Source organism: Onychostruthus taczanowskii, unplaced genomic scaffold, assembly GCF_017590055.1.
Source record: "Onychostruthus taczanowskii isolate IOZ18803 unplaced genomic scaffold, ASM1759005v1 scaffold6, whole genome shotgun sequence".
Lineage (NCBI taxonomy): Eukaryota > Metazoa > Chordata > Aves > Passeriformes > Passeridae > Onychostruthus > Onychostruthus taczanowskii.
This window is the reverse complement of record NW_024503679.1, coordinates 1,412,216-1,435,471: the sequence shown is the minus strand read 5'-3', so window position 1 is coordinate 1,435,471 and position 23,256 is coordinate 1,412,216. Positions and strand designations below refer to the sequence as shown.

The following is a 23,256-nucleotide window of genomic DNA, read 5'->3' as shown; positions in this document are numbered from 1 at the left end:
TTTGCTCTCATTCCAGCAGTGATGCTTTAATCTACAAAATGCTTTGCTAGGTTTTCGCTGTGCTCAGCTTGAATTTCTTCCAAGACATCACTCTGCTGAAATAGCAGAATTTGCCTGTGGATTCCGGTGCAGCAATCAGTCTGTGTTTATTGGGGTGATAAACTTCCTGTGAGAGTGAGGGTGGAGTGGGCCCTTTTCCATGTAGCTGAGCCAAATCACTCAGCAGCGAGACCAAAGCCGTTAAGCAAATTGAGATGATTTCTGCTTGCAGCAGTCTCTGCTGTAATAAACTGGTTTTCCTCCAAAGGAGAACCTGCACATACCATGCCTGTATTTTCTTCCCTTAGTGTATTGCTCTTGTTTGATACCATGGAGAAATTCCTAGTTCTGATGTGATTTCATGCATTAATTGCATTAAACAGATCATGGTTTGTACTTCAAGTGTTGAGATGTACCTTTGAATCCTCAGCATGAGACTCTGCTCTGCTGGTGGCTTTTCATCCCTCAGTCTCTGAGTTCAGAGCTGCTCACCCACAGCATGACACTATGGCTTTGTGTGACCTTTCCAGTCCTCTCCCAATGCGATTGCTTTCCATTAAAAACCTCAATTCCAACTGCCCAGGCAAAAAAAGTCCTTTTTCCTCCATCAATCTCTTTAGTTGGCAACATCCTTCTTAAGTATTTACAGATCTGCTGGTGATATTTCTGGAATTCCTGTGGTTCACTGTGACAATGGACTCAGCACCAGGGCACAATGCTTTTCACTGAAATAGAGCCAAGCTACGTCATAAATTATGCAGATGGGCTGTGACAATGTCAAATTTTATGCAGATTTTCTTGGGCTGACCCTTTTTACTGTTCAGAATGGTTCTGGAGCTGCCTGTATCTCAAGTTTCATCCAGTTTTATCTGCCAGCACACCCTTTAATGTGTACAGCAAGTTCATCTTTCGAGCTTCTCCTCTTCCCAAAAAATTGGTTAATGTTGAGTTGAGTTTGAGTGAGCTGAGGATGTGTTATGCCAAGTTCCTCCCAACTTTATTTCCATAACTAGTATGGAGCTGAGGATCCTTGGTGTGGGCTGGGAGCTCCACAGGGCTCCTCAGCGCTGCTCCTTTGGATCCAGGACACAGTAGTGCAGCCTGGCTCTGGAATTCAGAGAGATGTTACAGCAGCTCTATCCTGGCAAAGGCAAGAGGGAAGTCCTTGACTGCAGAGCTGGCAGTCAGAGAAAACCCTCAGGGAAAAATCGAACCCTAAAAATATGCCTGAGGCAAATGATGTCTCCTGTATTCTGACATTTAGGATGTTTTTTTTTATGTTCTTCACTAAGGCCTCACCTTGCCAGAGCTCCCACAGAAAGCAGAGCTTTCCTGAGGGTTTAAGAGAATGAGGGTACTCCAGGCTCTGGGCTATAAGCTCTGAGTAGGTAAAGCTGAAGGAATTGGGATCTCAGAGAGCACTAAGTAGTGTTCCTTCCTTCCCTACATGAAATCTCCATCTTTTGGATCTTGCTATAATGTCTTCCTGGGTCTTATGCCAAGTAGGAAATTCTTTTTAATTGCAATGTTCACCCCTTACCAAGTGAGGCTGTAAATTAAATGTTCTCATCTTCCCCTGATCTGCAAACAGGATCCTTCACCTTTTCTAAGAGCCTTTCTGCAGTTTTGTTCTCCTGCATACCTTAGTTAGCAGAGTCCTAACTCTAATTCCTTCCTCAGTTCCACTATTTGAGACTTGTAGAAATTGTGGTAGAGGTACCTGTGGTTTGTCTGTGTCTAGAATCTATAATGGGCTCGGGTTTAAATTTTGCATAAAATATTCTGTTACTCTCTTCTTCTCTATTATTAGTCTATTATTCTCTAAAAAGTAGAGATGCTTATCTGGTGTTAGAGGTGACTTTGTAAGGTAGGTCCTCATCAGACTTTACTGAAAACCCAGGGGCTCACTGTGAGTCACTTCAAGACCTGTTGCAATTATTCCAGCCTTCAGCACTAAGCTGATGACATTAAATTGCCATTTGTGTGGATTTGGGGATATTTGAAAGCATCTTTGCCGTGCCTGGATCATATCCCATCATTGTTTGGCTTTCTGAATTGCTTCTGCATCAAACCATCCTGTGTTCCTAGAGGATTTAATGACTGTGAGTGCTTCCTAAAGCATGGAGCTCTGTTAGGAGCAGCAGCCTCCCAAACCCAGGTTGGGTCAGTGTTTTACAAAACACTGGTTAGGCAGGGAATTCCTGCAATACTCTGTAATATCCCATTAATGCATCCTGATGACAGATTCCCTGAGCATGTGAATTAATGAGATTAAAACCCTCCTCGGGTAATCTTTGTCAAACTGCATTCTGTTCTTTTGGAGCAGCACTTGGGAGCACAAGGTCTGTGATATTTACAGTTTAGTGATCTCAGTGCTGCATTTGTTACGTTGTTGGCAGGTTGCAGAGTTCTGAGTGCCATTGGGTGGATTAGCAGGGCTTCCCTAAATCTGGAGTAGGACATGCACTTGTTGTGTTGCTGACATTCTCTCCAGCCTGGAATGTGTCACTGCCTGAGCACCTCATAGAGCCAGCACCAAACTGTGCACTTAATTAGTCAAGTATTTTGCTATATCTAACATTGATCACTTATGCAAATCCAGGTATGAGCCTGTGCTTGTTTAAAACATGCCATAAAATTAGTAATCACAGTGCTCTCAGGTCCTGTGCACTATAATTTGTGGATCTCTGTGGGAAAAACATAGCAGTGCTCCCCATGCTCAGCCTTTACACTGAATAGCAGGACGCCGTATCTTTGGGCATTCAAGCAAATCTTTTGTTTTGACATAAGACAAAGCCCTGTATTTCAAAAACAAAACCTTTCTGTTGTGTTTTGGAGCTGTTTATGAGGTGTAGACTGGAAATACATAGATATTTAAACGTGTTACCCAGCTTGGTGCTGGCGCTGGGACGCCGAGTGCTAGTGCAGGTGCTGATTAGCAAAATGAGCAGTTGGGCCTGTGCTAAATTCCTCCTCTATGGGCTGCTGTGGTTTCCTTTTTGACTCAAAGGTAATTCCAGGAGTGCTGTGCAGCTCTCTGAGTCTTCCCTTTCCTTCTGATGCCTTTCAGGAAGCTGATCCACCCAAAAATCCCCTGCCAGCTGAGTGTCAACACTGCACTCCCACAGAGCAGTCTGTTGGGTGGGAAGAGGGGCTCTGGCTCCTGCCAGTTGGATGTTGATAGTTGTGTTGTGTGCACACGTGCTAATGACCATGAGCGCCTGTTTTTGTGTGGTGATTGGTCACAATGTAAAACTTTTCCCTATTTTATGGGAAAAGGGTTTTTTCCTTTTTACTGAGTGTAATCTTTGTGAAAGGTTGTGCTGAAAAACAAGGGCTGGGTGCTATTTTGGTGACAAAGCAGCTCTTTTTTGGCCATGCTTCATTTTCTCCAAGGACTGTCATCTTCCTTACTGCTCCCACATCTGGGGCTGTTCTCTCCCGGTGTTTAGTGGAATACAAGGAACTCCATGTCTTATTCCCTAAATCCAAATCTTTAATCTGCCAAATCTGGATGCTTTCGGGTGGACTCGTTAATTGCTCTGAAATCCCATTTGTCTGTGCAAGGGTGTAGATGAGCAGAGCCTGCACTGGTTTGGCCTTTGGCTCAGTCACGGTTTGTGCTGGGACTTATTTCCTTGCTGGGCAGCATCAGATAGAACACTCAAGAAGTGACAATAAAACTGCCTAACAAAAGGTGTGCATGCAGGGGGAGGGGAATTAACGTTGTCCCATTGACTGATTCCAGTTCTTTTCCAATTCTTCCAGCTGAAGGGCTCCCCCAGGTGTATTACTTTGGACCCTGTGGAAAGTACAATGCCATGGTATTGGAGCTGCTTGGTCCCAGCTTGGAAGATCTGTTTGACCTCTGTGACAGGACCTTCACTCTGAAGACGGTGTTAATGATTGCCATTCAGCTGGTGAGTGGTGGCAGGGCCCTGCCCTGGCGTGTCCTTGGGTGTCCTTCCATCCTAGGGTGGGCACCGTGCAGGGTTCAGGGCTGAGAGATCTTCTTCCATCACAGACTCACCGGGTGGGTTGAGTTGGAAGGAACCTTCAAAGATCTAATCCCACCCTCCCTGCCAAGGCAGAGATAACTTCCACTATCCCAGATTGCTCCAAGCCCCATCCAGCCTGTCCTGGAAAATTTCCAGGCATAGGGCAGCCACAGCTTCTCTAGGAAACCTGTGCCAGGGCCTCACCAGCCTCACATTCTCCCCAGTATCCCATCTAACCCTGTGTTCTGGCAGCAGAAAGCAATTTCCCCTTGTCCTTGTCACTCCAGTCCCTTGTCCAAGGTCCCTCTCCAACTTTCTTATAACAGAAAACTTCTCAGGGGTGAGGAGGACTCCTGTCTGTGTAGGGAAGGTCAGATTAGGCTTATGAGAAGCTGGCTCCCTGCACAGCAGAACCAGTGAAGCTGGATTCCTACAGACTTGCATCCCATGTCCCCTACCTGCCCCTGCCCCAGCTCCCTCTCTCTGTTTGGACATCCCAGGAACATCTCATTTCTCACCTGCTCCGTGGGACACACAGAGCACAGCACCCCCCCACACTCCTTCCAGTTCTGCTAGTTTGGTGCAACTGGGCTGCCCATAGACTGAAACCTCACAGGGCAGTGGGAGCTGAGCCCTGCTTAGCCAAAACAGCAGCATTTGAGAGCTCTGCTTTTGTCAAATTTGGTCAAAAAATTAATTGGTCAGTCAAATGGGTTTAAATTCCTGACACTTGGAATAGAATACCTCTATGGGCAACATCACAGAGCCTTTAATGTATCTGAAAAGGAAAGAAAGTCAAGCTGGAAGGGATCCAGGCTTGGATTTGGGTTTGTGTTAAAAGTGAGCAACATAAAAGCTGAACATACTAACTGTGGTGTGGAAACTTCCACAAGTCAGTGGGGCAGCCAGTCAGTTTGGCTTTCTTGGTTTTCAGACTGCTTTGCAGATTCCCAAGTACATAAATATCTGCAGATATCCAGATTTTGCATAGCTGGACCTTGGGATCACCCAGATACTCCACAGCAGAGCTGGGATTGTATATTCACATCAATAGCTCTGTAGTTAGAAGCATGGTAGGGAAGAGGACATGTAAGGGATGAGGAACACAATCCTTTCCAGATAAACTGAAATTTGACACAGCAGAATCTCAAATGGAAAACTGAGATCAGAACTGCAGAAGTTTGAACAGCAGCTGCCTGTTACTGAGGCCTCCCATAGCAGAGCAGTCAAGTTCTCTTAGGTTTGAGTGTTTCTTTATCAATGGAAAACCAATTTATAGTATTGGCTTTGATTAAATAAAGTGGCAACAGCTGGCAAAGCCTCAGATACAACTTGTGTGACCTTTGCAAGGAAAATATAAAGATGTAAATTCATTCCCAAGGGACTGCTGGGGAAATCAAGATTGTCACAGCCATGGCTGCTGCCTTCTGCCGAGGCCCAGGGCTGCAGCTCAGCTCTGGGCTTGGATGTTCTTTACTGGCATCACCTGATCTTGTGGCCAGGCTGCAGTTCACCTAGGCACTGGTGCCAGGTGGAAAACACATGCTGAGGCTGATGCAGGGGGACAGCAGTTGGAAATGGAGGAGCTGATGTTCTCTCAAAGGATCAGGTGCTCCTCTGGCCATGGGGAGATGTTGTAGGGCCTTCTCAGTCCCTTCAGGGAGATTACATGAGTTGCCAGCTTGGAGTGTGCACATCTAAGGGGACAGATTCAGCATCCTCAGGTGTGCCCCATCACCTGGCCCTGGGAGAAGTGTTTTCCAAAGGGACTGGCACTTACTGCTCAAATGAAATAAAAACTCTGCTCTAGCCACAAGGCTTTAGGGAAAATTGTCTTTCTCCCACACTAAATGATTGCAGTCACTGTCACACTCCTGTGTGAGACATGAGAAAGGAAGGCTGGACTCTCAAACTCCTTGGGCTCCCATCCATGAATTACATTTTGTTCCTGCTTCTGACTGGCCAAGTCTGCTTAAGCTGCTGTAATTCTAACCATGGGCATTTGTCCCCTGAGGTTTCTCCTCATACTTAGGATGATCCCCATGTCTGTAGGAGCATCCAGTCCTGTGGAGAGTTTTTAACCAGAGACATCCTGGAAAGATATTTTTTGATAGATATTTCTGCTTGGCTGGTGTGAATGAGCTTGACAGGTTGCAGCATCTCAGGACTAGGATGAATCCTTTACAGATGTTAGAAGAAAGATGAGTTTCTCTAGGAGAAAGAAGGACAATGTCTCTTAAGAAGTGCCATGTGGGATTACAGGAGAATTCAAACATAGTTTTACATCAGGAAGGCTCTGCTGGCTGAGGGCAAGGAGATGACAATGAGTCTTCAAGGAAGGCAGCCTGTTGAGGAATTGTTCAGACTCAAACTGCTTCCTCCATACTCCACATGCAGCTGAAGACATCCAGTAGATCAGATCTATAGGTGAAGCTCCTGAACAAAGCCAAGCTTGGCAATTAAAATGTGGTCACTATGTCAGTCCCCAGAGCCCATAAATCAGGGGAGAATGTTTTTTTATTCAGGCTTCTGTTTCTCACTCTTGGCCAGGCCCAGCCTGTACAAAGCTCACTGACAGCTTACAGCAAGCTCTGTTGTGCCACCAGGCACTGGAAAAATACTCTGGATGTGATCTGGACCAAGTTGTGGCAAGATGTTTTTCTACCAGTGAACATCAAAATTGCCTTTGAACAAGATTAATTTCATTCTCTGCTGATCTGATCTATATTTAAGCAGGTGCTGTGTGGAAGAAGGGCTCAGATTTATCAGGAAGGTCTAGAGATGGAACTGCTGTCAAGATCAGTCCCTTAAGAGTTACCTTTCTGGGATAAGAGGGTTTGTTACACTTGCTGCCCTGGCAGGAGGAAGGCACATGAAAGCACAGGTTTCTTTGGCACCTGCTAAATGTCACAATATCCTCTCATTTCTCCACCACGGCACAGGGGTCCTGCTGTGTGCCAAGGGATTCTCCCCCCTCCTCAAGGTTTCTCTGACATCTGAAATGGAAATTTATGGCTCCAAGGATGGACTCAGCCAGCCGTGGCCATGAAATTCACAGTCTTCCATCTATCCTAGCACTTCCGTGCTTGCTGTTTTTCCAGTATTAGAGCAATTCCAAGTTAGTACCAGTTCCTCGAATGGTTTCTCTGCCCCTAAAAGAATTAATCAGTGTTTGAGCCTGTAGTTCAAACCCAAAGGAGTGGGCAGTGCACCTGTGCATCCAGCTCCCCTTCCCCTCTTCTTCAGCCGGGGTTGATGCCGAGGCTGTGCTGCAGCACCGCTGCTCGTGTGTGCTCAGGCAGAGTCTGCAAGGGAGATGCAGCCCAGACCCTCCACATCACAGCAGCCACCAGCAGGGAGAGTGTCTTGTCAGGGTGAATAAAGCATGGAAGCTACTCCAAGAAACATCTTTTTGACTCGGGGAGTGTCTTTCAGCTGCCATGGCTGAGCAAAGCTCTCCAGCATGAAGCGTCCAGGCAGGTGGAAGTAAAGAAGGAATATGAAAGCCCCCACAGCAGCTCTGTGTGTGTGTGTGGTGGAAGCAAAAAAGGCAGGTGGGAGGAAAAAAAGCAGGAAAATAAGTACCCTTGATTACTGCTGGAGCATAATGGCTCACCTGACACCTCAGCTGTCCAGGTTGTTGTCCTGCCTGCTGCAACTTGCCGAGAGTTTTTAAAGAAGAAAAAATTGGGCCCTTTTCAGGCTCTCTAATTGCTGTTGGGATTTCAACAACTGAGCTGCTTTGGTAGCAGGAACAAATCAAATGAGCCAGTGAGGCTCCACTTGGAAGCTTGTTATGTGTGGAGAGGCAAGGAAAGTCTTTGTTCCACTTTCAAGGGTTGCATCTTCATTTGAATTGCCTCCCAGCCTGGCTTTTTGTCTCACGACCTGCTGCTGTGTCCTGTAGGTGATTCAAAGTGTGAAGAATGACTGAAGAGCATCTGCTCTGCTCTGCACCAGCCTGTAATTGATTGGAAATAATGGCTGTTAGCCGTGAAACCCATTTTCTCTGCACATTGGAATCAATCACTGTGTCGAGGGGAGGGAGCTGCAGCACGTGCTGTTCCCTTCTTTGAAAGTCTTGGAGCAAATTCTGTTTTTTAAGCCTGATTCACCTGCAGCCAATTTTTTCCTGTTTGCTGCCCTCCCTGTACAGCTGTTTATTTTATAAGGAGGGCTGCTACTTCTTTCCTAGACGTGGAAATGCAGCAGATTTTCCTTTAAAATAGGGTGCATGGTGAGGGCCTGGGAGTGTGCTGGAGGATCACATGCGTGTGGACTTTGAAAACCAGATGTGGATCCAAGATCTGTAAAGAGAAAGAGTGGTCTGGGTTTGCCAGCTGGGAATGTGTCTGGATTCAGTGAGAAATGAAGGAGCAGTCAGGGTCTGCCAGCCCAACGGAGTGAGCAAGGGGTGGAAGGGCTGACAGGGGGTCCCTGCTGCTTGGCTGGGGGAGAGCTGCCTCAGTGAGCCAGAGACTCCAGCCTGCGGAGCTTCCCCAGCAGGATCCACCCATGGGGGTGACCAGCTGTGTGCCAAGGGATGGCCAAGCTGTGGCCCTCACCCTGGGTGTCCCCCGGTGTTCTGGCACTGGCTGTCCCTCGCAGCGGTGTGGCAGTGACCTCTGGGGACTGAGGCTTGTTAGTGCAAAACTGGGACTTGGTGGAACTTTGCAGAGCTTTCCTGGCATTTCCAGCCCTCAGATATCTGGGTCGATCCCAGTAGCCTTTCCAAAGTGTCTTGTTTAAGGCACTGTGCCCTTTGGCATGCAGGGCAGCTGCGACCAGGACAGCCATAAATGGGGGTTCATGTGTGTTCATGTGAAACACATAAAGGCAACTAAAGGTAATAAATGAAATTAAATTGAGAATTCTTTTCCTTTGGAATCTTCTCCTAAATTCAGGACCCAAAGGAGAACTGCTTGACAATACACCTGCAATATGTTTGTTTTCAAAAGCAATTTTAACGAGGATCTTCTGAATAAGGTGTGTTGTTAGAGGCACTCTGTCACCTCAGAAGTGGGGTTCCTGCCCTTCCACCTTCCCATTCAGTCAAACTTCCAGAAAGGCACTAGTCAAAAGCTGAAAAATATTCCAGCTATTCCTAGTTGACAGCAGTGAGATTAATTATTATTTTAGTCAGCTTTGAAGATCGTAAAGCTTCTGCCTGCCCAAAAATCCCCCTCCATGAAGAATCTGGCATGTCTAAGACACCATATGGATCGAGGGAGGAAGGTGGTAAGACACAGAGCAACAGGGGAAGGAGGTGGGCAAGGGAAGAGCTCTTGGTAACCGGTTTAGTATGTTTAAAATCAATACAAAAAGGCTGCTGCAGCTCCCCGTGGCATCCTGCCAGGAGCTGCATCCCAGCGGTAACGCCTCAGAAACAGCCTTTGCCATTTCCGTGGGAATAAAGCAGGGAGCACAGCGTGATAGCCTTGGAAAGGAGGGGATGACACATTCCTCTTCCAGTTCTGCTGGGAGCCGGAGCTCTGCTCACGAGTCACATTTCCCTCCTTTTGCAGATCTCTCGGATGGAGTACGTGCATTCCAAGAACCTCATCTACCGGGATGTCAAGCCGGAGAACTTCCTCATTGGCCGGCAGGGCAATAAGAAGGAGCACGTCATCCACATCATAGACTTTGGATTGGCCAAGGAGTACATTGACCCTGAAACCAAAAAACACATTCCCTACAGGGAGCACAAGAGTCTCACGGGAACAGCGAGATACATGTCCATCAACACACACCTTGGCAAAGGTTTGTCTGCATGGGGGGAGCTTGCAGAGTGTCCTTCAGGCTGGAGGAGCTCTCTGGGGTCACTGAGTCCAACAACTGGCCAGCACTGCCGTGTTCACCTCTAAACCATGTCCCCAAGTGCCACATTCACACATCTTTTGAACACTTCCCAGCGTGGTGTGACTCCACCACTGCCCTGGGCAGCCTGTTCAAACCCTTTCAGTGAATTATTTTCTCTAATATCCAACCTGAATTTTCCCTGGTGTTGCTTGAGGCCGTTTCCTTGTCCTTTGTTCCTCTGTCCTTTGTTTCCTGGGAGCAGAGCCCAACCCCACCCCCCTGGCTTCCCTCTCCTGTCAGGGGCTTGTGCAGAGCCAGAAAGTCCCCCCTGAGCCTCCTTTTTTCCAGTCTGAGCCTCCCCAGCACCTTCAGCTGCTCCTGGTGCTGTAGCTCCTTCCCTAGCTCCAGTCCCTTCCCTGGACACATTCCAGCTTGCCATTTGAATCCTGCAGACCTCCTGTAGCATCTTGGCTGAGCTCTCTTGCGCCCTTGAAGCTATTTGTGAACCTCCCAATGCCATTTACAGTTATGTGGCTTTTTTTTTTCTCTCTTCTTTTGAGGAATTGAGCCAGCTGAAATGTTGGAAGCCTCATAATTACAGTTTTTATTAGGAACTAAATAACTGGGAGCAGCCCTGCACTGATAAAAGACAAGCAGGCAGGCAGTGATTGCTGCACTGGATGATAGACAGATAGATTTTTATAGCACAGCACTGTCCCAGTGCCTTCCAGTTCCAGGTGTTAGAGTTGGATGTTCCCTGACCTAGTAATTGGTTGGAGAAAATGAATGATTTAAATAACTTTAAACCTGGCTTTCATCTCCTCTCCTCCCTGTTTTTTTTTCCTACCAGAAGATTGCATTTCTGTGGCTGAAAGGCAAAAAATAACCTATTAAATGTTTATATTCTCTTAAATCCATACAAGCAGTGAGATAATGGAATATTCTCCAGGAGGCCTGCTAGCATGTTGGCTCCCAGTTGGAGAGCTCACTGTCTTTGGGGAGTAAGGAGGGATGAGCCTGGTTTCTAATTCTGGAAAGTGAGGAGTCAGGCAGGGATGGAGGAATGGGAGGGCGGAGTGGGAGCAGGCTGGGAAGCTGCTGGTGCAGGTGATGTGGAGGGAAGATGTGTTTGTGTTTGAAGTGCACCGTGTGCCTTCCTTAGGACCCATTTCCCACAGGATCTCAGCTCCCACCATGGCTCATGCCATGGGTCCAAATCAGTTCTGGGGTGTGTTTGAGGGGGCTGTCCCTGCCCAGAGGGGTTGTGAGGAGCTGATGCTTCTGGTGAGACCGGCCCAGGTGGAATCAATCTTGTCCAGTTTCAAACTCCGGAGTCTGACTGCAGTTTTTCTGAGAGACAAGTGCACTCAACCATCTTCCTGGAAGTCCATCTGCATCGCTGCACTGAATTACCCAGGGCATCCTCTTTTTTTCTCCTTTTTATCAGGATAACTGCAGGAACTGTTGTTTCAGTTCCATTCTCCCCAGTGTTCCTGCTCCCAGCATCTCCTGTGGGTTAAGTGGCTGCAGTGTCATGGGCTGGATCTGCTCTGGATCATGGATCATGAGTCCATGAGCTCAGTGAACCCAAGAGTGCAGCTCAGCCCAGTCCAGTGTTGCCTCCATATCTGTTGTTCTCTTCTATCCTCCCTTGGGGTTTTGGATACATTTTGGCTGCTTGTTTTAGGATATTTTTCCTTTGGCTCCGTGCCCCTTTTTCCCCCCCTTCATTTATAATTACAACATCTGCATGTGGCAGCAGCAGCAAGTGTTCCATGGCACTGGAAGGAGCTATTTCTGATCTGCTCTGATGAGCAGCAGAGGAAATTAGGAAAGGGTTGGCACTGTGCAAGGGTAGATTCCTGCAGCTGGTTGTGAGTATCCCATTCCCATTTAGTCCAGAGGGAATGATCCAGCACCACACAGCACCATTGACACTGGCAGGTCAGAGAAAAATTGAGGCACTGCTTTATTCCTCTGCAATTAAGAGTTATCCATTCTACCTCAGGCTGGATGTGTGTTGTGCAGTTCCCATGTTACCTCATGGCTTCTGGCTGATTTTACACATTTTCTGGCTTTCTGAAACAGCTTCTGGTTTTGCACAAGATCTGAGCTGCAGACAGTGAGTGAATGTCCCTGTGGTACCTTTATCTCAGGTACAGCTGTGGCTGCTGCGGAGATCTCAGAGCCATTTGTGCTTCTGCAGCAATAATTCCATCTCTTCTCTTTCAGAGCAAAGTCGTCGAGATGACTTAGAAGCCCTTGGCCATATGTTCATGTATTTCCTCCGAGGCAGCCTGCCCTGGCAAGGATTGAAGGTAGGTTCAAGCTTTAGGTTTTGTCCTTTAAGACTTTGGCTAGTGTCTACCCAAATGAGAATCCACTGGGAAACGTTGGCAAAATCCAGCCAGAAATGCTGTCCTATCCTTTGTGTCCTTGCAGCCTAACACCAAGGCATTAAGTTTAGCTGCAGGGAAGATTTTAAGGTAGAAATACTTTACCTGGCACTTCAAATTGCCAAATTGGTACAATTTTGGAGAGAAGGTTGAACAGAGAGACAGAGACAGCAATGAGAGAGCTGTGATTGGAAGCTGCCCCGAACTGGAGCGTGACTGGGACACAGTGATTGTTTATGAAATTCCAGTTACGGCAACACAATCCCCCAGCTGCATCTGTGATCCCTGTTTATAATGGAGCAGTTTGATGGGTTTAGATGCACAGATGGACTTCAGCTTGAAAAACTGGTTTTCTGGCACAAGTATTGGACTTGGCTTCCCTCCAGAGACACTGGACACTCAGTGCTGGGGAGTTTATGAGATGCTGTGTACAATGTGGAGAGCTGCAAGAAATTGAGTTGCTGACTGCTGCCAACATCCATCAGCTGAGCTAACAAGGAATAAGTCATTTGCTGGCTCCAGAGCTGTTGGAAGCTGCGTCTTCACTTCTCCATCACCTCCCTGATGATTAAGCTACTGTGTTCAGTTTTGGCATTGAAGGGAGTGAAGGGACTGATCAAGTTAGGTTTACCAGGGAAGGCAAGAGCTCCTGTTGGAAAAAGGAGCCAAAGCTTTGGGAGCTGCTTGGCAGAGCTCTGCATTGGTCAGTGGGTGTAGACCCAGTTGTGTTGATAGGCCTTGTTCAGCTGGTTTTTACCACCTGTTGAGTTAGTCTCAGCTCAGCCTCATCAGGCACATGCCAGAAATGTTGGCAACGGCTCATAAAAGTAAAGGAGGGTTTTTCAAGCATGAAAGGGATTGTGAAAGAAATCAGACTCTCTGATTTTATGTCCACGCCTCTCTGTAAGTGTGTTATTCTGGTATGTATTTTTTCTGGCTTAGTTGAACTCATCTGCTTTAAATTAATCCTGTAAATTATTCTAAAATAATTCCAAGTTTATACAAGGTTCTACAAAAGTTCCTCAGTTCAGCGTTAAACTTGATCAGAATTAGTTGACTCCTTTTTGAGGTCCAGGGCAAACACAGACTCCCCAGCTGGATTTAGAATGTGACATCTTTGCCCTTCTAGGTTTCTTTGGCTTAGATTTTGGTCTGTACTGTCAGGGCTGTGTCTGCAGAGAATGTCTACAGTGCTAATTATGCTGCTGCCAGGTCCAACTGACATATTTTGAAATGGAGGCAAGAAACCCCACTTTTAGGGTGTCAGCTGGAGCAGAGTTCTCTGCCTCGGGTTGATTTAGGTGGGAAATCCAGCTGCAAATGGTTTCATTTTCTTGTTGACCAGTGCTGAGTGATAGATGCTTTGGAGGTGAAAGGAAAGGCTGTGTGGGAGCAGCCTGGGATTTGGGAGAAGTGCAACTGATCTAGAGTCATTATCAATGTGGTAACATCCTTTTGCAGAGAGGAAAACCCAAATTTCTGTACAGTGGGTCTGTGAATTTCACCCAAATTGCTGTGAATGTGCTGTGCAACTGCTGTGCATTTGTTTGTGAAGGCAGCTCGATGGCCCTAAGCCTGGGGAGGTCCAGATGTGCCATCCCAGTTCATGCACTGTTATTTCCTTCTCCCATGAAACCTTCCCTGCGCAGTCCTCAGGACTGGGCTGTGAGAACTGAGCCTTGTAAGACACTAATAAGGGTCCTGCCTTTCGTGAGCGAAGATGTTTTGAATGTCCTTGGATGTTCTCTCCCAATAGCCTGTGAAATATTCCTACTGGTGTAGTCCAGGGTGCAGTTCAGTTACAAGTAACATCTCCTGATGTCACCCAGAATGGGCATTAAATACCTTGTTTTTCTTCCCATACAGCATGTCCTTTCTCACATGGTTGAACTCTTTCTCCACAACTGTTTTGTCTTTGTGCGCTGCAGGCTGACACCTTGAAAGAGAGATATCAGAAGATTGGGGACACAAAGAGAAACACTCCAGTTGAAGTTCTCTGTGAGAACTTTCCAGGTAAAGCCCTGATGGGATCGTGTGAGTGCAGCTGGAGGTGGCCATACCTTGTTAAATAGGATGGGCCTGCACTCCTCTGTCAGAAAGTACTGGATGACGTGTATCCAACAAACAACTGGAGCTGCTGCTATAAATTAGCAGGGCCTGAGGTCTTAAAATGTACAAAACTCTTCTCATCAAGGAGGCTGGACAGTGCTCAAGGGCCTTGTATGCCTGTTTTACTCCTTGGCTTCCTTCCAAAAGAGCTCCTCATTATTTTCCCTCTCCCAAAGGACCATGCTGGAACTACCGAGTTAATTCTTTTCCAAATGGAAGGTTTTACAGGTGTTGCAGGCGTAGATGGCCAGCTTGGAAGATGGAATGGTGTGTCTGTCCATGAATTCCACCTTCTGGGAGCAATTTTAAGGAGAGTGTTACTAAAGTGTGCTTCTAGCCAAGCCCAACACCTGATCTCCAGTTAAACAGACCTTGGAGCCAGAAGAGCAGAGTACAGAGTTAGTGCCTTCCCAGGGTCCCCAGGCCACAGAGTGGGCTTGGGAGGTTTTGTGGAGTGTTTCTGAAGTCCTGACACCAGGGAGAGCACCCACAATTAATCCCATTCCTGTAGGAGTTGTTGTGCCACACGTCTTTCCCAGCATGAGGAGCAGCAAACCTGGAATGGGATCATGGTTCACTCAAGTCACTGTAACTCCCCAGATGTCTCATTCCAAAATCCACCTGGTTCCAAGCAGAACAGCTTCGGGCTGGCTGTTCTCATCTTTTTGCCAATACTCCTCCTCACAGCTCCTTCTGGTCTGGGCTGATAGATGAGAGAGCTGAGTTCTGTCTCTTCCTTCCCTGAAACTGGTTGTTCTCCACCTTCTGAGGTACTTAAAAGAGAGGATTCTTTCTTCTACTTTTTTTCCCCCTCTTTTTCCTCCGTGCAAGCCACAAGCTACAGACAGAGTTAAGTATCAATAAGCAGTTCTATTCTTATTTTTGTCAGCTGAAGTCAAGGCCATGAGCCAAGGGAGAGCTGGGAAAAGGCAGGACATAAGCTCCTAGGACTCAATATTCTGTGTATGCAAAGTGCGACCCAGATGCAGGAAAGCAATTAATTATCTTAACACCAAACCCTGGTCTGTAAATTAACCCTTTTCAGGTAAATTAACCTTGGAGCCTCCCCCTCTAGTCTAGTTTTGAATATTCTGGTGCTGCCAATGTCATGATGGGACACCTTCCACTATTCCAGGATGCTCCAAGCCCCATCCAACCTGGCCTTGGACACTTTCAGGGATGAGGCAGCCACAGCTTCTCTGGGCAAGAGCATTCTAAGTGCCTGTGAGCATCCTGTTGTCAGGTTCAGTGAGTTTATTTCTCACTCTTTTTATACAAATGTTTAGAATAAATCAAGGTGTGGAATTCAGATTTGAGCAGAGATGGGACTTCCATCTTTGCTTGAGAAGCATTTGAATTGTTTTTCATTGAGGACTGTCACTAAAAACCACAACTTGTAGGAGAAAAGCCAGAGGTAAACGCTGGCAGCCCAGACATTGGTTTGTAAAAACTCACTTGAAAGATTCAGGATAAAAGCTGCTGCTTTTTCCCCTTTCCTGACAGAGGAGATGGCCACGTACCTCCGCTATGTCCGGCGATTAGACTTCTTTGAGAGACCAGACTACGATTACCTACGGACCATCTTCACAGAGCTCTTTGAGAAGAAAGGCTACACCTTCGACTATGCCTACGACTGGGTCGGCAGGCCAATTGTGAGTTGTCCCTGCAAAATCCCGTGCCTTGCCTTCCAGGTGCTGCTTCCCCAGCATTGCCTTTTTGTTCTCAATAATCCCAGTTAATGCCAGTGAGTTTAGGATCAAATCTCTCAAATCTCAACACAGTGAGATGTCCTGATGTTGTGTTCAGGGGGTTCTTGCAGTGCCTCAAAGTTTTCCTGAGGGACAGAGGCCCCATCCACCTCTCTGGACATAAAAGCCTCATTTTCCCATTTGAGACAATGATCATGATGAGACTGAATTCTCCTTAGTCTAGCACAGGATTGGAGACCACGATCTAAAATCCATCTTAAAGGAGAATCACAGAAACCCCCTATAATGGTCATGTTCCCATCAAAAAGGTACAGGAGATCAAGGCAGGTTTCTGATGGATGTTCCATGGATAGTAGAATCCCAGAATGTTTTGGGTTGGAAGTGATTGTTAAGGCCACTTTGTTCCAACCTCCTGCCATGGGCAGGAACACTTTCCACTATCCCAGGTTGCTCCAAGCTCCATCCAACCTGGACTTGGACACTACAAGGGGTGGGGCAGCCACAGCTTCTCTGGGCAACCTTGCCAGAACCTCACCACCCTCACAGGGAGGAATTTCTCCCAAATATCTAATCTAAACTTGCTCTCCTGAACTCAGAATATCTTGGAGGACACTCAGAGGCTGAACCAGCTCTGTACAGTACATGGCAAGGAAATGTGGGAGAAACCAGCCTCCATTTAGCAGTTCCATGACTCCATGTGGACCATCACCCTGATCTCATTGCATGACTTTGGCCATCAAAACCCAGTTAAACTCAGGAAGACCTTAGCCAAAGGATGTGTTGTGGGGAAATATGGTAGAAGAATCTAAAGCTCTTTGTTTTGGGTCATTGTGCTCATGACCCACCCCAAAGAGCAGTAAAGACATCTGTAAATGAATTGTCACTGGTGCCAGATCAAATGCCATCAGTGCTAAACTTGGTACCACTGCTGGTGCTTCAGTGTCCCAGCTATATTTAGTGTTCCCCATGCTTACTGTGCTCAACAGAGTTCCTAAGAAATCATTCCCTTTGTGAATCAAGATTTTCTCTTCATTTTTCTTTAATTACAAAGGCAGTTGATAAAGAGCACCTTGTAAGACAAGTGTGCTATTGCTGACAGCCACGGTGGTTGCCATGGAGATCTCGATGTTGGGAGCAGGGATTATGACTTTGGTGAGAAGAGAGCAGATGAAGCTTTAATTTTAACACGTCCTGTTTCTATGCAAGCATGATTTTTACAAGTGGTGAGACAATGGGATGAGGAAAACAAGTCTGTATATTTTCAGTTGTAATAATTCTGTGTGAGACACACTAACTGTGATCTGACATCGAGACAGGCGCCTAACTGTATCTTCTTAATTAATTTTTACACAAGACATTTGGTGCCGGTGTCCACCATCAAATTTCATGTCTGTAAATCACAGGGATTTTATAGCCCTGGCTGTAATTCTCCTTGGCTCCTTTGGGCAGTGTTTTGATGTTTTTCTTCTTCCTATTGCTTGACAAGCTGGGTTTGTGCACGTGAGAGTCTTAGCCCTAATGAACACCTTATTTTCCAGCCTACTCCCGTGGGATCTGTCCATGTGGATTCTGGGACCTCTGCAGTGACAAGAGACAGCCACATGCACCGGGACCGACCATCCCAACAGGCTCTTCGCAATCAGGTGCGTTGCTTGGCTCCTCTCCCAGTTCCTCTGGCACTGGAGAAGCAGAATTCACGTGGCATTATAGATGGCTGGGGCTGATTCTTGGTCATAGCAAGGACAAATCCTGCTTGACTTAGAGATTTGAGCAGGATTTTGTCAAAGCAACAGGTTGTTGAAATAAGTTATCAACCAGTGGAATTCCTCGGTATTGTGAGCTAACCAGAGTCCAGTTTGGAATGGGTTGTTTTTCTGTAGTTTGTGGGTAAACAGGTTAAAGTTAAACATGCAGCATGGTTGGACTCCGTGACTACAACATTTTTTGAGGTGCTTTTTCTCACAGCACATGGACTGTGGAGCAGACTGAGAGTTGTGCTGATGGCAGCCTGTTCCCAGGTGCCCTCTGCCCACAGAGTGTGCGGCTGTGACAGGGATGTGTGTCCCGAGAACATCCATGTCCAGAGTGTCCAGTTCACAGTGTGAGTGTTGCAGAGCACAAAGAACAGGCAGGGCAGAACCCTCAGGAAGGCATCACAGTCTGGATGAACTGCCACGGGGAAATTGAATTCCCCATTTTTTCCTTTCTTGTTGTACTGTTTTGTTGGTGTTGAGAGTTTGGCTTTTCTGTGTTAACAGAACTCACAGACTTGCAGTAAATCTCCAACTGCAGCTCCCAGCTGGAGCTGTCGCTGCTCTTATTCTCAGGGAGTGGTTCCAGGCTTTTTCTGCTCCCCCAGCCTCCAGGTTCTGCTCAGTTCCTCGAGCTGGGGTTTGTGGGTACAGAACCAAGCATGGGGTGTAACAACCTGGGCTCAGCCTTCCTGGGCTCTGAAGGGTTGCACAGCTAACACAGGGTAAGATACATCCCAGTCCATCAGCTACAGTGGAGATGACCCCTCCTTGGGCAGTGTTGCTGTAGGAGGCTGGGCTGTTTGCAGCATGTATACATGGTGATGAGTGTGGGCTAGTGTGTGAGCCCTGATACAGTCATCTGCTGTAATAAATACCCTGATGGATGCAGTAACCCCCTGGTTTTGGGGGGATTGTTCAGCCAGTCTCCTGTTGTCCACCTTAACCACAGACCTTCACACTGTGTGTGTGTGAGGCATCGTGTTTCCTTGACAGCACAGTGACACCTGGCTTCCTTTTCAGGCATTTTAGTTCACAAAGGCCCAAAGAAATTCCAAAATATGCAGGCAGCCTGCAGGCCTTGTTCTTCTGAGCTGCACAGATAGTCCAGTTCTGGATTGCACAGCAGCTTTTGTCATATTTTCACCTAAACATTATAGGATGATTAATTGTTTAATATACCATGGGGGAAATCAGGTTCTTGTCACCAAAACACAAACAATTCTCTTCTGAGGGATGTTCCCTTAAAGTCTTGAGCAAATCATTTCTCTAAAGGCAAAAAGCAAAAAAATAAACGTCTTGAGAAGTGAATTGGAGGCGTGGGTTTGGGTCCTCCTTCTCGTCCCAGCCACATCTTTTGTTCTCTTAAGTATCTTAGCAACAGATGAGACAACATTCCATGAGAGAAAGAAACAAAAGGAAAAACCCTAACCCCCAACAGTGACCCACCTGAGCTTCTAGTGCAAAGTGATTCTTCTAAGGAAATAAATGAAATTCTAATAATTTAAATCACCTGATGTGTTCATCTGTTGGGGACAAAGAGGAATCTTGTTAGCCAGAGTATCTTGTCTACTTTTCTGCAGAAACCCAAAAAGCCCCCAACCCTCTCTACAGTCAAGCAGGTGTGGATGTTTCCTTCTGCACTGCACAGGTGAATCAGTGTGTGGAATTGCCTTTGGGTGAAATTAAATGTTTGGCTTCAGTTTATGTCGCAAATTTTATTTAAAAAATATGTATTTGAGGGACGTTGAGCTTGTGAATCCCATCTTGCTGCCATGCCAAGTGCTCTGGTGTATGTGGCCTGACAGACAGTTAAATACTGTCAGTGTAATTGTGGCTGTGCTGAAATCCATGGAAGTGAAGCTGTTCTAAAGAAATTATTTCCAGAATAGATCTTTTCCTTTATTCAGCAGCTAAAGGACATGAAATCCACTCCCACAGTGGATCAGTGCAGCCGCCATGGAAGTAAATAATGGGGTGCACTTGGTAAAGGGGAATTTTAGCCCAGCTAAAAGGGTAAATGCCTTGCTTTCTGCAAAGAAACTAACTCACTAACCAATACACCTTTATTTCTTCTCCTCGTTCACCTTTTGCCCTCCCTTCTGTTTCTTTCATGCTCCTGAACTCCTGAGCAGGCGTCATCGGATCGCCGAGGAGAGTGGGAGATCCAGCCGAGCCGGCAGACAAATACCTCGTACCTGACATCTCATTTGGCTGCAGATCGACACGGAGGATCAGTGCAGGTACCTCTTCCTTCTGTTGTGTGCAGCCTTTGTGTTGAACCCCCTGAATTCTCCTCACATTGCAGCAGTGTTGTGGTCAGGAGAGCAGTTTCACTGGTGCTGTCCCATATGTCATGCTCAAGGCTTGGCTTGGGAGGGACCCAAGCTGTGATGGCCAGCACCATGGCTTTTACTGTTTCAACAAAAATTTTTAAGCTGTTTTGAACCCAGGTTGGTTAAACTGAAGACAGAAAGGAGTAGCATTAGTAGATCTGGTCTATAAAGTACCCTCTACTCAATCTTGGAGATGCCCTAGGGCAGTACAGGCAGGTGAAGTAGGATTTGTTGTACATAGTCCCCATTAATACTGGGAAAAGAGTTCAGCTGTTCCACAGCAAACCACCAGTCTGAGGGCACAGTGGGCACAAGGTGGATCTCCAGAGGGTTGCACTGGAAGGAGAGGAGCAGAGCACGTGCAACAGACACTGTTGGAGCTGGCACTACCAGTGTTTTCAAATTCCTGAAAAATTCCTATTTGTGAAGCCCTGTGTGTCCTGGTTGTCACTCAGGCTCGCTGAGGGACCTTCTGGCACTGAGTGAGCCAGAGTGAGCTGGCTGGACAAGCTGGAGAGAAGGTGCAGGAGTCATCCAAGCACACAAGAACTCTGCTATCTTTGCTGCCTCTTTGGCAGAGCTTTGCTGTGAGAGCTGGCTGTGCTGTCAGACACAACACCCTGAACAATGGCTCTGGGAATTAGTGCTTGGAGCAGGACAGAGCTGAGCCAAGGAGACAGGTAGTGCAGGATGTCCCTAAGAAAAATGCAGATTAGGTTGACATTTTTACTTATTCTTGATACTTAGTTTCATTTAATGTGGTTTTGGCTTGATTAGCCTTGGTCCTCTTTTAATTTAGAGATATTTTGCTGAGTAGCAGAAAAACAAAGATAATGAGGACCTGATGGATGTGTAGCTCTGCTCTCAGATGTGAGCAGAGAATGACCTGGAGAAGTGTCCAAGGACAGGTTGGGTGCAGTTTGGAGCAACCAGTTCTAGTGGAAGGTGTCCCTGCCCATGTCAGGGGGTTGGATTATGTGGACTGTAAAGGTTCTTTCTGACACAAACCATTCTGTGATTGTACAACTTCAGCACTCAGTACAGAGTGGATGTTTTTATTCATATTTTTTAATGAGTCTCTCATTCCACAATAAAAGGAGCCTACAAGCGAGCCTGCAAGTCCATCAAGTGAGCCCCTGCTCCCTCCTAGCAGCCCAAAGCAAAATGGCTCTCCTTGTGTCGTAGTTAGCTGCTTTTATATGTTAGTGTCCTTCCCACAGCCTGAATTCCCTTGGCATTCTTGTGGGCACGTGGGGAGAGGTCACTCACAGTCCTGATGGGCTGCAAGAAGCCTCCCCAGGGACAGGGCTGCTAGCACAGCATGTACAGCTCTTACAGGAATCTTTCATCTCATGTATAACATATGTTGAGACATAAATAAAAATCACATTGGTGAGGGGAATGTTTCCTTGTGACAGCAGCACTGAAGCAGCCCTAGGAGTCGGATGGGAAGAGTTGCCAACCTGAGCAGTTTACAAGCTCCTTGTGCCACTGTAAGCACTAAAATTCTGCTTATCTGCAGCTGAGAACAGGAAATGTGCTGTGTGTGGCTGCTAAGCTGCAGAGAGTTGTTCCTCAGCAGACACCCCAGCTCATGCTGGACTTTGGCAGGTCAGCAGCTTCGAGTGCCCATTCCCTTTAAGGCTGAATTTGCCACATGAAAATGAAGTGGCAGCATGTGAAAAGCGAGGAGGAAAATCAAAGCCTTTTGTGATATGGAATTTAACAAGTAGCTGAACAAAGTGTGGGAAGAGCCCTGGGAAGAATGCAATAAAGTGCCAGTGCTCTGCAGATCTGCATGGGAAGCGTGGGGGTCTGGAGAGCCTGGGGCAGCCCAGGCGTGGTGAGTAAGGGAAGGGGTGAGGACCAAGGAGTTGTCACTCAAGGAGAGCTCTGAGCACCGTGTGAGCTAAGCTCTAGCCTGTCCTTGCAGAGCCCAAGGGGCCTGGTTGGCAGAAACAGCAGCTTCTGGTAGGACTGAAGTGTTCAAAATCAACATAATGTGCAGACTAGGGGACATCTGCTCCAAGGGCTTCATTCCCTTCATCCCTTGTGGTCATTTCATCCGGAGCCACCAGGAGTTCTGAGTACCACCCCTACCCCTACCCTATGGAAAATGCTGCCTTTTACATTTTAAAAGGCTAAGAGGAGGAACAGAGTGGGGAAACCAGGCATCCTTACAGCTCTGGAACCAAGAGCAGCTCCCAGTTTTCACAGCAAGATGCAGGATCCTGTGCTAACATCCAGCATGGAAGGGTCATGCTAACATGAAGCATGGAAGGGTCGGCCAAACTTTCCTCCCGTGCAGGATGCTTTGGGGGTTGTCATAGTAATGAAGCAGTGATTAGTCATCCAGAAAATTATGTGGATGTCTTGGTTTGGAAGACAGGTGTCTGCCAAGGAAGGCAGGAACCTCCCTTGGAACGGAAAATATAACTCTCTTCCTCCTGAATTATTGTAACTTTGGAATGAAGGGGCTTCCAGGCAGAGATATGGGAAGGATGAGCAGTTCTTTAGCAGTGTGTGTGTATCCCAGGGTGCACAAACCCCAGCTCTGGTCCCGGCTCCAGCCCGATCCCAGGCCCGATCCCAGTCCCGGCCTCTCCCGCCTGCGGCGCTGCCCTCGCTGCAGTTCCGGGCGCGGCCACCAGGGGCGCTGCTGGCTCCGGGCGGGGCGGGTGCGGTGATTGCCCGCGCCTGCAGGGGGCGCTGTGGCGCGGGCTCGGCGCCTGCCTCAGGCGGTGATGGCGGGCGGGCCGGCAGAAGGGATGGAAAAGGAAGGCGCTTCCTGTGCTAACCCACAGGGCAGCCAGACCCAGTGCCTCTCCAGATGGTGAAATGAGCTGCAACAGGAACCTCGGAGTGGCAGCTGGAATGGCAGAGGCCAGCACACCTTGGGGTGCCAAAAAGTGTAGCAGAAACTCCACAGCCATAGCAGCACCTGCAGGGTGTCACAGCGGGCACCACTGCTGGGTTAAAGTGTGGCAAAAAATCCTGAGGCAGCAGCAGAAAACAACTGGGCTGAGCAGCATCAGAGCTGCACCCTCCAGGAAGGGAGAGCGGTTCAGGGTCCCGGTTTTTCCCCTGAGGCACCCGAGCTGAAGGTGAGGGTCCTTTGC

The 23,256-nt window shown here is 47.4% G+C and overlaps 1 protein-coding gene across 2 annotated transcripts in view; it reads left to right on the top strand.

The window, feature by feature from the left end:
- CSNK1G1 (casein kinase 1 gamma 1) overlaps positions 1 to 23,256 on the top strand; it is a 96,262-nt gene that overhangs the window by 66,297 nt on the left and 6,709 nt on the right. For both annotated transcript variants that reach the window (XM_041418732.1, XM_041418730.1), the window contains exons 6-12: positions 3,808 to 3,959; positions 9,563 to 9,797; positions 12,069 to 12,154; positions 14,161 to 14,245; positions 15,845 to 15,993; positions 17,589 to 17,693; positions 19,937 to 20,044. In XM_041418732.1, the coding sequence (XP_041274666.1) occupies positions 3,808 to 3,959; positions 9,563 to 9,797; positions 12,069 to 12,154; positions 14,161 to 14,245; positions 15,845 to 15,993; positions 17,589 to 17,693; positions 19,937 to 20,044 (920 nt within the window). The remainder of the gene's footprint in view (positions 1 to 3,807; positions 3,960 to 9,562; positions 9,798 to 12,068; positions 12,155 to 14,160; positions 14,246 to 15,844; positions 15,994 to 17,588; positions 17,694 to 19,936; positions 20,045 to 23,256) is intronic.